The following is a 16,098-nucleotide window of genomic DNA, read 5'->3' as shown; positions in this document are numbered from 1 at the left end:
GAACTCTGATGTTAACCTATAAATCAAATTAAATGATAAATTTATTATTTTATTTAATTTAATGGATTTATTATTTGCAATCATTGTGGTCACATAAAGGTATAGTGAACAAGGCTTTGAAGAATGAAGTAAATACTGCATCTCATGAATGTTTGGTGATATAATAGAAACTCTGAGAGGCAGTCATCAACTTGGTAGAGTACTGATCCCATTTTTATACACTACAAATAGCACAATATATCAAATTTGTAAAGGTTAGAAGAAAAACTTGTTGTGTTGCCTATTTCAATATTTGACTGCCACAACTGCTACATCATTTGAATGATGTTGGTAAGAAACAAAGATACAAAGATACTGTTTTATTAACAAGTTTGTGAATATTGATGTTGACAGTAGCAGCTCTACCTCTACAGTAAAGTCACATACTGAATTTGTTGATAATGCTACAGAGTAGCACGATTAATCAAGCTTCAGCAGCAGCTGTAACACTATTATACAAGCACACACATAACATTGTATCTTGTAGGCTCTTCTTCAAAACCTTCAACACACTCAGCTTGTCACTGCTTCCTCTTCAATGTCTGTACAAATTTGAATATACTGTTTGAAATTGCTTGTGTGACATCATGTTTGGTCAGGTAATGTTAATCAGCCTATCATCACATCTGCTTTGGTCTCATTGCTTATGATGTGATGCTCGTTAACCCAGGCGCTCGACTGAAGCATTTCATCAAGCTAGTTTCTATGATACTAGTCGGGAGGGAAGCCATACGAATCGGGCTCTTCTGAACGCAAGTAAAAATAGCAATATTAACAATGCACATGCTGTGCACAAGCAAAAGTATTGATTTTAGCACTGTTTCCACTCTGATACAGTGTGAAAGGGAAAGACATTTCTAGGAAGGTTTTACTATCCCTGTGTGAACAAGAGAACTTTGAATATATCAGGGTCATGAGGTTGCAAAGAAGGGTGTGCATGGAGGAATAATTTGATGGATGGATGGAATTCATGGAAGGTAAATATGGAGTGATACAAAACAGATCAGCAGTATGCAACTGAGAAAACTGAAAAAGCTATATTAAAGACCAAACTGCAGTGCAGTTTTTAATCAACAGAAACCTTGATACATCCACACCTTAGGTAGTAAATTCAAAACAATAATAATAACTTTTGTTAGATTCAATAGCAGGACAGTGATCTTAAAGTGATTGTCACAAGAGGATCAGAAAAATTTTGTCAACAGCCCTCTGACCTTAGTTATATAAATTTGGGTTATATAATGGTGGAGGGAGATCCTATTTTTGGAGGAATGCAGGTAATCATTCCATGCGAGCTTTAATTAAAGTACAGGGAAAAAACGGCATCTGAGAAAGTCTGTATGAACTATGTTCAGACTTGACACACCAAAGGAGAAAGGAGGAAAGGGTATTAAAATCTTATTATTAAACCAGGTATTTCCGAAATAGTTACTAAGGGTGATACAGCACTGTAGATTGTCTGTTATTAGGCTTGATATTTTTGTCGCAGCATATACTGGAGAGGAGTTCCAGAGGTGGGTCGAGAGATTTGATTCAGTGTGGCTGGTATGTTACGCACCACAATTCACATAAAATTTTTTGTTAATATGGATACATGTATAATATGATTTATATAGGGAGAGGTTACTTATAATGTCAGTAAAACAAAAAAGTTAAAGTGAAGAATGTATACGGATGTGTAACAAGGAAAGAAATTTTAATTGCAGTCATTGATTTTCCAAGGATTTTTACCCAAGAAACTTATATCATTTTTTGTTTTTTGTTTTTTGTATATAATGAAACAAATGTCTTGTACATTATTTTGTAGTATTTCTTTCCTTAAGAACGAAGTAAGTGGCAAGTCCAAATTATACACGTCACAGTGATGAAAAATCTTTCATTGACATATGTTCAAATTTGGATTGGATGGAAGTGCTAAAATGTAAAATTTTCCCCAAGTGCATCAAGTGCAGTTTCATGTAGCTCTCTCTTGAAAAAAGAAAAATTCATGGTGAAAGCAGTATTTTGTTCAGATTGTCTTCCAAACTTCCAAGAGAAAATATGGGTGTGTTTCAAAATGGAACTTTGTTGAAGCTGCTTATCTTACAAACCATGAAAAATAATGTTTCACCAAACTAATTTAGCCAAAAACGTTTCATTAATTAAGAAATGAATGATGGGAAGTATCTGAATGTGTTGTATGTATATGTAGAGTATACATACCTTAGTAATGTATTATTACCATTATCAGTAGGAAAACTGCTGCCAGACCATGGGGTAAATAAATAAATACAGGGCATGAGGCACTTGTTTTTACACCCTAAGCGACCACGAATGTGGGAGAAGCCTGTAAGGGCTTATGGGATTATGGATTATGACTCCAACATTGTAACTCAAATTTGGAATCTAAACTAAAACGTGGTTAGTATGCATGTGTAGTACACCGGCCACATTGTCTTCCTTTATAAGGGTTGCATATTCGTTACTAAACTCACATCTCTTCGTGTACTGGCTGTTATAATGAGAGCTGGTTTTTAAAATGCTTTCAAAATGTTACCATTTTTACGCCCCTTCTACCTCTGTTATTTTTATCCATGAACAACACCAGTGGTACTGTACATTGAAAAATAAGGAAAAGACATAAGATCAAACTTGATCTTGTGTATATACTTTTTCAAATTGCACATTTATCACTTTAATACTGTGTAAGCTTTCACAAGTCCTATTGACAAACTTCAAATGTCACCTTTGTACAGTAGTAGAATTTGTAAATAATGAAAATGAAATAGTAAATTAAATTTTGTCTGTTTCAGAGGAATTTTAGTCTTAACAATGACTATTTACTGGCTAATCGTCATTTTCTCCAGTTAATGGCAATAGTTACATTTTGTTGAGAATGGGTAGATAGAGAGTGGGGGTGGGGACTTTGTACTTGCCATGTGGTTCCCATTAGCTAAGTAAGCAACTTGCTGAACACTGGTAGAAGCAATGGTTAAATCTTGTTCCCAAGTTTAACATATTGTTAGCCATGATTGGCATTGAATCAATTGTTGTCTGTTTGATTGGAGATTGACTATGACTGCAAACTTGAGAATTATGGAAGTAGCTACACTAGCAGATGATGCAAAAATAAAATGGATATTCTGAGGATAAAGCAAAGGTAATGGTAAAGTAATATATGTTGTTCGTTGTTTAAAGTACAAAATGATCAGTTAGGGTATGATAATGCCATTACATATTTGATTTCAAACCAACCTGGCACTGTTCACTTTCTGCCCCAAAGCTGTTGGTGATATAGCCTCAGACATCTTTGTTTGACTTTTATTTCCAGCAAAGCCATCCAGAGATGATGCCATCATGATAAGATCCACTTATAAGAGAAACTTGATCTCTGTCCTCTCTCCTAAAATATTCCACCATGCCTCCTCATTTGTTATTTTCATCATCACTGGTTTTTGGAGTTGCATTTAGGTCAAGAAGTTTTTTCTCAAGTAGAGGATGACGACTAGTACAGGAGCATGATCCAGTACAGTAGAATAGTCTTTTCCCAAAACCAAAGGATGACTTTCCCAAATGTAGGAAACAAATTGCACTATGCAGTCCAAGTTGGTGTCTTTGTGCATGGATGTATGTGTGTGTGTATGTGACACCCTAGCTTGTAAACATGATAACTCAAGATAGGTAACCTCTCCAGAAGAACCCTACTGTTTTGGGTTGAAGTCAAAGATCATTTGTAGTCAGTAGAAGGAAAAATGTGGAAATCTCACAAATGCTGTTTCTCCAGAACCTGAACATCAAAGGAGCTCATATGCTTGGGAAGTATAGCCTTATGTAGTGTTAAGTTTTTACACAAGTTGGTATAGGTCAAAGTTCATGTAAGGTCAAAATTTGAATCCTTGTAAACAAGATATCTCCAGGTAGGAATCCTGCTGCTCTCAAAGTTGGCATTTGGCTCCCCATAATAAGTACAAGAACCCTATTGTGTTAAGTGGAGGTCAAAGGTTTTTGGGGTCATGAAAGGTCACATTCTGTAAAGCCTTATAAACAAACCAAGATAGGTTACATCACATATCTCATATTTGGCATGTGTCTTATAGTGAGTACAAGAACCCTATTATTTTGGGTGGAGGTCATTTGGGGTCAGCAAATGTCAAATTATCTAAAGTACATTATCTTGAGAACTTTACCTTCAAATGAGATTATGTATGCATGGTAGATTACCCAAATGATAAGTAAAAATTGCTTCACAAGTTGGTACAGGTGGCAGCTCATTTAAGGTTTGCAGATGTAAAACCCTACAAAATTTCTAAAGGTCTGGTCTCAATGAAGATGTGAAACTTATGCTGATTTGACTTTCCCATATGTAGTAGAACTTCCTAGCTGTTTTTGGCAGAGGTTAAAGGTCAGCTGAGGTACATGCAAGATGAGTTTCAGCCAGGGATAGCTTGCAAACTACTCTTGTGCTGCATATGTAATATATTTAAAGGCTAGTAACAGCTGGCAGGGGTTTCCCTCTGGGTTTTTTAATCAAATTTGGTGATAGGTGGATGCACAAAATTTTATAAGAAACACAGATAACAAATCATGAAGGAAGTAAAATCATTTCACCTTAACTTAACCCAAAGTAAAGGTACTGAGTTGTTGATATGGGATGGAAATGAAAGGGAAGTAAATGGTTGTATTACTGTAGATGAAAATATGATGATGCAGAGTGTAAGACTTGTTTAGAGTTTGACCATCTTGAAGTTAAGCAATCAGCACACGTGAGAGTAAAATGAACAGAAAACTAATTTCTGGATTGAATTATTAAAATGCTAATAATGAACTGATTACAAACTGCCAAACAGTTGTGCTCTCTTAGTTTGATTACCAAGGATGGCTTGGTAAGGATTATGCAAAAAGGCAACCGATCATTATATACGGTTATAAAGGTTTGCTAGTCTGTTACAAACATGTAGATTAACATGCAAGGGCGGCGGAAGCACTTTTAATCTGGGGGGGCACCAACGTCGAAGGGCACTTTGCAGAAATTCGATTGGACTGATGCAGCCTGATATTTAGTACCCATCATAACTCTTATTGTATTATCTTATTTGCGTATACACATCACTCCATCAACGCCACCCCCCCCCCCCCCTCAAAGAGACAATGCATACTAGCACTGCAGTATCCAATGTGCAAATTGGGAAACAAGGAAAACGACAAAATGAGGTGAAATCATTATAAAGTCCAAGTCCCTGCACACGCGATCGATACATGCATGAAAGCAAATGAAATATGTCAAAATACTGAAAGAAAAGTAATTTTCTATGTGTTTTTCAATGGTTAAACTGATATTATTAAGATCATTATAATTGTAACGACTTTGCCAATAATTATAAACAATTTGGAAGGGTTATAACACGGCAAGTGATTGTATGTTATTGGCATGCGATGTAATAACCAACGCATGCCTATATGATATGCACAGTAACATGTTGAACGCGCGCGTAGCGCGCGAAAAATTTTGGTAATATTTTTCGGGCAAGTCGTTACAGCCCCCCCCCCCCAAATCAAATTGGGCTCCTACGCCTGTGGTAGTAAACATTTAAAACAATATTTCATTCGACGTGGGTTTCGCTTTGCAAACTCTTTTTTTATTTAGAAATTTTTATGTAGAAAAAGGGCACATTTTTAATCTGAGGAAAAGTGGGGGGCACGTGCCCCCTGTGCCCCCCCGGTTCCGCCGCCCTTGTTAACATGTGTTTAGTAAATAAGTCTTTCATGTGCCACCTCAGACAGCATTTGCAATCATTTACTTTGTTTAGTTTAAAGTAGGATTCAGAGTTTAAAGTCTCAAACACGGTTTTATCCTCTCAGGAAGGGTAGTTTCTGCCATTCATTCACTAATCTGTCAGTAAATACTACTATGGTCAGTTTCTGATGCATATATATTTATAACTTAGCGTGCACTTGCCTGAAGAAACATGATTGACAGGTTTCTTCGGCCGACTTTTCATATTTAAATTTTCACCCGATTTCCAGTAGCCTACTTCATAATTCATGAGTGTTTCAAAATAGCCATTGAGCAGGAACCGAGTGTTGCAAAGCACTGCTGAGCCCTTGAAGTAGTATTAATTAGTAAACACAGACGGGTACATGTGTAACCAATCTCCACAGTATAGAACACAGTACGTGGCATTCAACCACAGTATAGGTATGCAGCACACTTTATGCGCAGACAATATGGTTTGAATGCCAAACAGACGAAGTTGCCCACCCCACAGAGGAAAGTATGACGTTCAAAGAGTGAGAATCAGAAAGGAAATTGTCAATTGTAAAATCTGACAAAGGTTTTGTTCCCATGTACAGGTGGCCAAATTTACTTTTTGTCCAGTTTATACTTTCGGATAGGTTACATTCGTGTCTGACCCTCATTCTGATCTTAGTTGTGAATATTCATTGATTACCAAACAGCGAAGCTAATGAGTTTGCAAAGTTTATGCCGTTATTTTGCGTTTTTCATAATTCATAGAAAGACAGTCATATTTACGACTTGATCAGACATTAATGGTAATTTTAATGATTCACAGCAATTTTGTAATGGCTTGCAGGTCCAAATAAACACTGCTTCATACTTTTAAAGTTGACCATATTGATTGGCATCTGGCAATTCTGACAAAGCTAGGACTTTTAACTTTCTTCATTCTTACAGTTGTGTTAGATGTTGTAGTATGAAACTTGTATTATTACAAGCTCAAATGTTATCTTATCATTGCCGACTAAGACACTGACACGTATAGACAAGGTGTGTTGCATACATTCACCTGTTGTTACAATTTTTATATTACATTAGGCTAGGTGTTACTGTGATAGGCTAGCCATGACACTATTAATTTTAGTTCTTTCCATCGCCTAAGGCCACTCGACAGTCAGTCAAGTGTAGCAGGTTTCTTAGTCTGCAAAAGCAAAGACGACTCTCTGACCTGCAGTTTGGGACATGTTCTTGTACTCAGGTTAACTATTTTCTATTTCTGGACACAATGTCAATTTTATTTGAACAATATCAATCTGCAAATATCCGCAGTGATAGTAAGGTGGGCAGACAGTCTGGTAATTCACTCAAGGGCGTAGGAACCGGAGGGGCTGGGGGGGGGGGGTGCCAGCCCCCCCAGTGAAAAATATGGGGGGGGCGGAAGTATCATTCCGTCCCCCCCGCTCCGCGAGTCAGAAAACCCCTTTTTCATTTCCAAATGAGAAAAAAATCTCATTTGGTGCACCAAATTGCATCTATAAGGCCAGGTGAAAATGCAAAATTATTTACAAAATGGATTGGGTGTTGAAGTGTGCTATATTGCACCAAATTGCATCTGAGGCCACCTGGAAATGCAAAAAAATTCCAAAGGGGAGGGGGACACCCCCTCCCCTTAAACCCCTCCCCCAGGCCGGCCATCAGTCTTCAGCCCCCCCACTCAAAAGTACCTTCCTACGCCACTGAATTCACTACACTGTCTGCTTGTATGTGAAGCAATTCTAGTGTAAGAATTTGAAGCAAAACTAACCCAGTTGAAGTTGGATAAGTACAAAAGCTTGCAACTACACATTTTTGAATTGTATTTTACCTATTCTGTTTGACATTTACAGTTAATATCCAGCTTCATACTCACTTCACTTTTAGCAGCATTATTAACATGAATTATGTAACCATGCACGGTTTCACAGAAACTTTAAGACATTGTTCATTACTAGGAGCCCATTGAGAGTGTTATGTACCGTAAGTCATTAATGTGTCCAGGTCTGATGTGAGGGAATTCAGGGGATATAGCCCGAGGCCATTTATGAGCCTGGTAAAATATACCAGGTTATAGAGAAAGCTCAGGGAAATATGGAATGAAGAGTAGTGTATCAACGTTTTCATGAATAGGCCTACTTAGGGAAAAATGAAGAGAACAAAAAGTGTGACCAGTTTCAATTGTCCCTAGGTCCAACCTGGCTCAACATCTGAGGATGTCTCCCATATTGATGTCATGTCAGTGGCCGCTCTTTTGATGTAAGCTTTACCGATACCATTACTCAATGGATGTTGGCTGGTGCAGATAATGCATATAGCTGATCGGCACTATATTATAGATCTATAACTCTCCAAAGGAAGCCACATGTAAGGATGTACCTTGATGTGGTTGTAACATTAGGCTCTGTAACCAGATGGTATTAGTGCAAGTATTTTGTACACTTTCACTTTGATAAAGAAGTTTCACTTTCACTGCATTCATTTTGCATGGTAATTTTCTATGAATAGAAGCAGGAAAAGAATGGTTTCTATTTAGCTATTTATAACTGTGGGTGTAAAGGCTGCATTGAATAAATATGTACAGTATATAGGTTATTACTTTGGCCATGCGCTGTAATGAATGTAATGGAAAGCTGCCATTGTCCTGTTACTAAGTTTAAGTTGCTGATGAAAGGTGAGTTGCTTTTATGGTTAAATTCTTGGTAATTGAGACAATGATCACTTTGATTGTCAAACAGTAAAGTTAACTTGTTTTGTATTTGTGCAGCTTTCTGAAGTGTGACGATAAAAGTGAATGAAATACCATTGCTTGCATGTCAAAGCTCATATAGGCATAACAGTTTATTAATTTATTATTATACACCTTTGTGTTTAGCATTTAAGCAAGTTTTCAAATTTTAGTTTTGTTAACAGAATAGTCCAGGTCAAAATTTCTTTTTGATATGTTAAAATAGAACATAATCTAAGCATTGTAGTGAAATTTGCATCCTATGTACCATTTTTGAGATATTGACAGTTGAAGTTGCCACTTTTCATACCAAAAGTGAACTTGGAGCAAACAGGTGTGATGTCATAGTTGCACACTGACAAAAAATGTTTTGTTTTTCTCTATTTTTTAGTCTATTGATATGACCTTTGATTGGATAGGGTTACTAGTTTTGTCTAAAGGGGATGTGAAGTTTATAAATTAACAATACCTATGGTACATTCACATTATGGATGCATCCAATTGTTGAGTATAAAATTAGACATACATTTTATAGGAATACAAAACATTATTTATCATAGTGCAACAATGACGTCACACCTGTTTTAATACTCCAATTTCACTTTTGGTACGAAAGGTGACAACTTCAACTGTCAATATCTCAAAAACGGTGCATAGGAATTGAATGCAAATTTCACCAGAATGCTTAGATTATGTTCCTCTTTAACACATCAAAAAGAAATGTTGACCTGGACTATTCTTTTAATTATTTCCCAAAGGGTTAGGTAGCCAACATAAGCCCTGTTTACTGTATATCTGAGAAGGAGCATAGTGCTAAACTAAACAGTGTGCTATTAGCAGTGTAAATGCAGAATGCGACATACAGTAACCCACCCTCCATACAGTTCCTACAGTAATCACAACACAAACTGCGTTTGAATACAGATTAATTTCTTCCTTAATTTTCCGTGAAATTTCTTACAAAATATTTATCTTTTAAGAAAATAGTTCAGCCTTCATATATGTAGTGCATCGGTGATTTCATGATTTTTAGGTAACAAAAAAAAAGTTTGAACAGCAGACTCTTTGTTGTTTGTACATCTCGCTGTCCAGCTCCAACGCGAAGAATGTTCACATGCAGGCTACTCTAACGTTTACAATCGGACAGTTCTGCGAAGCCTAAGCTTCTCGGTACTACATTCTGCTCTGACATCAATTCCGCCAAGTTTCATCTTTTGATGTTCCAAATACTTTCAAGCTTCCTTTTACTGTAAAGTTGATCTGTGAATTTTATTTCAGCAATTTCAAAGGACGGTTTATGAACCGTTGTTCGAGTGTGAGAGTGTATTATGTTCAACGATATGTACGTATCAACTGGGCATGGTATTCTCTATACGTAATTTTGGATGTGTATGTAATATAATAGGCAATCACATGTGGTGTACACGCGAAAGTGTATTTGCTGCGGAAATTGGAGAGCTAACTTCAAATCGCCCGATTTGCCTATTTGTCTGCACTTCGTCATACCCAAATTGATGCGTTCGAACAAAGGGTGCTTTTGGTGAGAAACTGGTGAATTTCTAAACCAGATTTCTACAAGAAGAAAATGTTGAAAGGGGACAATTTTTACATGGTTACAAAGAGAAAAATGTGAACTACAAGGACTATAAATCAATTCCTGTTACAACACATCATAGCAATTATTGAAGTGCCAAAGAAAATTTGGTTCCAAGTGTGTGTTTTTAACCAAATAGCTAGAGCTTGAGAGGCAGACACTCTAACCACCACACCATGCCTTCAGCTCAATGTTAAATAGAGCTTTAAAATTGTTGATCCTATAAGTTAATATCTAACGTAAGTTGTACATTTATTCTTTTCATGAAATGGATTATTTAGTGTTCATCAACCTAATATTTAACTGCCATAGGAATACTTGTGATGAAATGAAAATTGCCTCTGAAAAATCGAGGCAAGAAGTTTGGTTGGTGATGATGGTAGAGATTTCAACCTTTGATTAGATGCAATTTTGAATCAGTTCAATAGGTGTGATAGAAAAATGTCATATTAAGTGATATCATTTACGTGTGTGGTTTAAAAAATAGAAGGGGTTAAACTGCTGTATGAAATCTTAACTAAAACTGTCTTTTTGTTATTCAGAGAAATGTTAATGCCAAACCATGTTTTGTATTAAGTTATTGAATAGTCAAATTATTATCCAACAACAAGAATTAATATGTCTTGCACAAATATTTAGATGCAAGCAGATTTTGTTAGATGTTTCAGAAATGGTAGAGTAAATTTTCAAACTTGCTGCCAGGGCATACCTGCACTTGAAAGTTGGACATTAAGTATTAGTGGACAACATATCTATAGTAAACAATAAGTGATTTTCAGAGCAAGGTGACACCAATAGCATTACTGTTTTGGCATTTTTGTTCGAGTTGGACATAAGCTTGAAAGAGTTTTTAAGATGCCCTTAGTATGGACATTGTCTCTAATCCCAGAATCATCTTACAGTGCATAAATGTTATGTTACATTTCTTAGATAAATTCTAAGTCAGCAAATCGCAGATCACGAACATCACATCGCTCTGGAAGACGCAAGGGGGTCAGGGTAAGATGCAAAAGCAAACTTTCATGTTAATAAATCACTTCTTTGTTTATACACAAGCTATTGAAAAATAAAATTTGTGCACACTTTTCTTTGGCACTACAATATATTGATTTTATGACATATATAATATACAGCTGATAATTACACTTGACAGAACAAATTGACATGTGTTTTGTATAACATTGGATTCTGAGTACAAAATGCTTGACTGTAGCTTGGTCTGTGGATGTACATAGACTTAAAGGTCAAGTTACACATAGCAGATTCCCTTCAAACTTGCACAGATTGAAAAGCTATATATCAAATCCCTATACTCCAAATTTGGAGTTCCACGATTGTTTCTTTGCTGTTTTAATTAAGTTAATTACCAAGCTCATCCCTAAGATGATAGACGTCATGGGGGAACTACCACGGTGACCAAAACTACATAGGCAAAATGTGCTAACCAAGATCAAGATCAAAGATGTGCTAACCAAGATCAAAGCCGTAACCAATACGTCACGGACAGTCAACAAAATATCTGCAAATGGGTGCACAACAGTACCGAGATTTGCGAAAGTTTCAAATTCGTCTAATACTGATAGCTCAGTAACACTGCACTCAGCTGCCTAAGACCAAGATTTATTTCTGAGTTATTTCTATCATGGGGAAAGTTAGGTAACAACATCTGGTCTAGGCCTAACCAGTCACACAACTAGCCTATATAGTACGCTAGGCCTAACGTTACTATTTTGTTCCGTAAAGACGAGCAATTTCGACGTCGCTGTTCGATCCGGCCCCCTCTGAGCTGGTCTGGTTCGAACATGTAGGGAAAAACTTCCCTACGATTGTCAAACATTAAATTCTCCATTTCTCGGCTTTCTTCACTATCGCTATCTGAATCTGAAAGCCTGTGATCATTAAATTTACGGTCATTGCCACTGGCCGCCATTTCGCAATATGTGTGAGCTAGCTATGCTGTGTATGCGTATGAGTGCGTGTATACCAACTGTATGTGGTAGCAGTATGCATTTCCCCGCGACGATATCATACAGTTCGACTTGGTAAACAAATGACGTCATTTGTTTTCTACTTTTCCTAACCGAGGCAATTTAGCTGATTTTTTCAGAGTTTTTGTTGCTTGATAGGAGTAAAATGCAAAGCATTTTGGAAAAAAGGAGTCATTCAATGTTTTGTTTAATGTCTTATGTACCAATCTGTGATTTTTTATCTAAATCCTAATCTTAACTTTCTTGTAACAGACTGTCCTAATCTTAACTTTCTTGTAACAGACTGTTGAGGGAGGTATTATTTTCACTAGTTAAAGATTTCTCCATACTCAATACACTGCGCAGAACAGTTACAAGTTTGCCCTTTTCTGCGCTACCCCCCGTGACGTCACAAAAACTTTTACGTAATAGTACTTGTTACCAATTTCTACCCTTTGGAGATGGGAAATGGACGAGAAGTTGAGTTTTTCTTAACATAAGAATTGTTAAAGTTTTTCATTATTGAAAGTCAAATCTAGATTTCCCTTGACCTTTAGTAGGATACTGTTGATACTGTATGTGTTAACAGCTGAGTATGTTCAGCTATGGATCTAGTTCTGGAAACAAGTATGTGTAACATGAGGAAGTTTGTGTTAGTACCATATGTTTATGTTATCTCTCTGCACACTAGTCCCTATGCACTCTTGCTGAAGGTTGTTCATTCTAAATGTTGGTGTCTGTCTATAAGACTGGCACAGCAAGCCATTTGTTTCTCCATAAATTATGTTCAAGACTATATTTGATAAGAAACTGAATAATGCATACGATATGAATTTTATATTTCCTTCCTTCCTGTTGTCCACTCAGCATTTGCTATTTCTAAGTTGTTTCCCAGTTTAAAGAAAGGGAATGCAGGGAACTTGAGAATGCTACTTAAAAGAAACTACGCATAAGGCACTGTTTTGTTACAATTGACAAAAATGTGGTTGCAATTCAAGGTTGAATCTTTGATGGATAAATTTATGAGAGAATTATGCTAAGTTCTGACTGTGCTACATGTTAGTACAGTTAGATTTTTGTTGGTAGGAGTATAGGACGTTAGTCCTTGCCATATACTCTTGAGAGTCATTGTATTTGACTTGAAACAGTTCTGATTGGAGACTATCTTTATGCTAACATTCTTTGCACTTGTTGTTGTTACTACCTGAAAGTTGTTGGACTTTATTCTTTTCTTTCAAGGCACAAATTTATTTTGACACATCTCAAAGCCTTTTTTCTCCTTCCAAGTGCACCGCTATTGATGCAAATCATCATGTAAGGCTATCTTTGCACCTGTCATAAAGAATTTCCAAATTCCACACTTCAATTCTTTCAAAGACGTTTTTGCATTGCTTCTGTTCAGGCACTTTTTTTTTCCCTCATGTGATTAAATGATTAACACAAAATGAAAAATCTTTGCTCTAGCTCCCTTTTCTAAAAATCTAGAAAGCTGTCACAGTCCCCTCTTTTGTTCCTTGCTGAAGGTAACAGGAATGATGGCATGTGTGTAAGCATGTGTGTGTGTGGTGTCTTGGCTTGTAAACACTGTTACTCCAGTTTAAGTAAGGGTTTGTTGAATTTCATACTTTGCATGTGGATCCACCTTAGAAAGTACAAAAGCCCTATTGTTCTCTGTGGAGGTCAACAGAGGTCAACGTTTAAAAGTTTTGTACTCACTCAAACATAACTTGAATGAAGTTTATGCATAGTATGTGGCTAAACCTCATTGAATACTCAAATATCAATGAAGGCAGTAAAACTTGGATGAAATTCACACCTGGTACTGTATGTGGATGCAGCTTATTAAGTATCAGAACTGTCTGCAAATAGAGTACAGTAAATGTTTTTAGTATACTGTAAATGTGGCAAGGAATCACTAAGCTGTTTAGCTTTCTGGTTTATTCCTTGCTGAAGGCAAAAGGAATCTTTTTGGTGGTGATTGCTTGTGCATGTGTGAGTGCTATGCTCGTTAACACCATTACTCAAAAAGTACATGGTAATTTAACTATATACTTGTGATAGCTCCAAAGTAAAACATAAATGAACAACCTAATGGAATATGTAGATCCAATTTGAGATCGTCAAAAGTCTGAAAACCTTGTAGACATGGTAACTACCAAAGGAAGCCTTGGATGAGCTTGATTCTTAGTATCTTGATCCAACTTAATGAATACGAGAAACTTATGTTTTCGTTGGAGGTCAAAGGTCAGGTGACATCAACAGTTGTCAAAGTATTGGAATACATAACTTTAAAAGTATACTTCATATCTAGTATGTGGCAAAGATCATTTGGTGTAAACAGAGATTAAAGTAAAATATTTTGTGGATGCAACTTCTTGAGTAAATACTGTACAAGAATGTTGTGCACTCCATTTATAATATATTAACTGTTCTCATATGGCAAGGAATCATTAAACCTGTTAGCTGTCAGTTTGAGTCATGGCATGGAATGATTACAGAGTTGCAAGTCTACTCAGAGTTTTGAATTCTTGGGCTACAAGTAATCAACTGCAAAATGTTAAGAGTTGCCAGAGTTTGAACGTTTCCACTCATTGTAAAGTCTGTCTATTAGTGGACTATTACAGCAATGTACCAACGGAGAAAGGTGCAAACTAGAAATAGGATCAGCCACATGTGGTATGTAAGGAATATCAGGCAGGTATGTGATCTGAAGCATCCATTAAACCTCTACGTCAGTTCAACTGTTTAATTATGCTCAGTTGTGTAGTACACAGTACAGTGGCTTTCCCGCTGGTAATTGGTGACATTTAGACTTCGATCTTAGATGTATCCTGTCCTCCATTCTCAATGCCAGTACTTTAATCCAATAATGCTAACTTCATCAATATCCTCATCTTGTTAAAGCATTTCCATCAACCAAGTATGAGAGACACCTTCCCAGATAGGAAGTCTCCACTGCATGATCTGCAGAGGCTGGGTGTAATCAAGTCTCTTGGTATTCCCACAAAGATAGGCAATTAAAATAATTTTGACAGGAGGATTTGCCAGATATGAATTTTCTTCATCATTCTTCTGGTTGTAAGAAAATCAACTATGATAGAAACATAGTACGTTTAACATGTAGATGATCAGCAAGCTTAGAACTTCTATACTTTTTTGTTCCTCCAGTGTCCTGTTCATATTTGCCTCAATGTGAAGTATTTTATAATCAACGGCAGATTAAAGTACTTGCCTAAATGAGCTATGCATGTCTTGTTATTCAGGCTATGTACAGTACTATAACTAATAAGATCATTGCCACAATGTAACTCGGTAGTTTGACTGTTCAAAATTTGTTGAATTTTGAAGTAATCAAGAAAGTTGGTATGTGAATCAGTATTTGTTCAGGCCTGATGAATACTGTTGTTGGAAACAACAAATGGTATCTTCAAGGAGTAACTGGTTACCATTCTTTGGGTGAAAATGAGCTTTATTCATGATCTACTTTAGTTAAGCTCTGGCACAGATATTTTGTATGTGAGTTACTGCAAACATTCTAATTATGGTTAAAAACAATCCCACAATATGTAGTAAAATATTTTAAATTGTTACCATTGTGGCACTGGCTTTTATACTGCCATATCACCCATATGTTCCTCCCAAATTAAGTAGCTAGTTAAAAAAGCAAGTTTTCAAAATGTACTGTGAGTGCAGTCAGGGAATATTGTCTGAAGCACAGGTATGTATTAAGTGTATGTTTCATCCAATTGTGTTTCTTTGCATACCACTACTAGCTACTTGTCACTGACACAATCAACTATTTTTTTTCTGTACAGTTTCTGTTATCTTTGGACATTGCTAAAATGTAACTGTGACAGGAATAATTTCATGGACTCAGGCTGTTGTTTCCATTTTTCATCAGCAGATTTATCAATCTGATAGAATGTATACTTATCTTGGGCATAAACAAAACAAAACAGTCATGTTTCTGTTTGCTTTCTGGAGGAGTTGAAGCATGGTAGTAGTTGTAAAATACTAATTG

General features: G+C 36.4%; 1 protein-coding gene across 17 annotated transcripts in view; it reads left to right on the top strand.

Annotated features, from left to right (window-relative positions):
• LOC139969007 (rap guanine nucleotide exchange factor 2-like) overlaps window positions 1–16,098 on the top strand; it is a 98,429-nt gene that overhangs the window by 21,052 nt on the left and 61,279 nt on the right. For 12 of the 17 annotated variants that reach the window (XM_071973682.1, XM_071973676.1, XM_071973675.1 and 9 more), the window contains exon 6: window positions 11,041–11,109. The exons of 3 other annotated variants lie outside the window; for them this stretch is intronic. In XM_071973682.1, coding sequence (XP_071829783.1) covers window positions 11,041–11,109 — 69 coding nt within the window. Of the gene's footprint in view, window positions 1–7,500; window positions 8,463–11,040; window positions 11,110–16,098 lie in introns of those variants that run through there. 2 more of the 17 variants (XM_071973690.1, XM_071973691.1) reach the window with 2 other exon arrangements.

This window comes from Apostichopus japonicus, chromosome 6, assembly GCF_037975245.1.
Source record: "Apostichopus japonicus isolate 1M-3 chromosome 6, ASM3797524v1, whole genome shotgun sequence".
Lineage (NCBI taxonomy): Eukaryota > Metazoa > Echinodermata > Holothuroidea > Aspidochirotida > Stichopodidae > Apostichopus > Apostichopus japonicus.
Note: the sequence above shows the minus strand (reverse complement) of the source record. Positions and strands in the feature narration are given on the sequence as shown.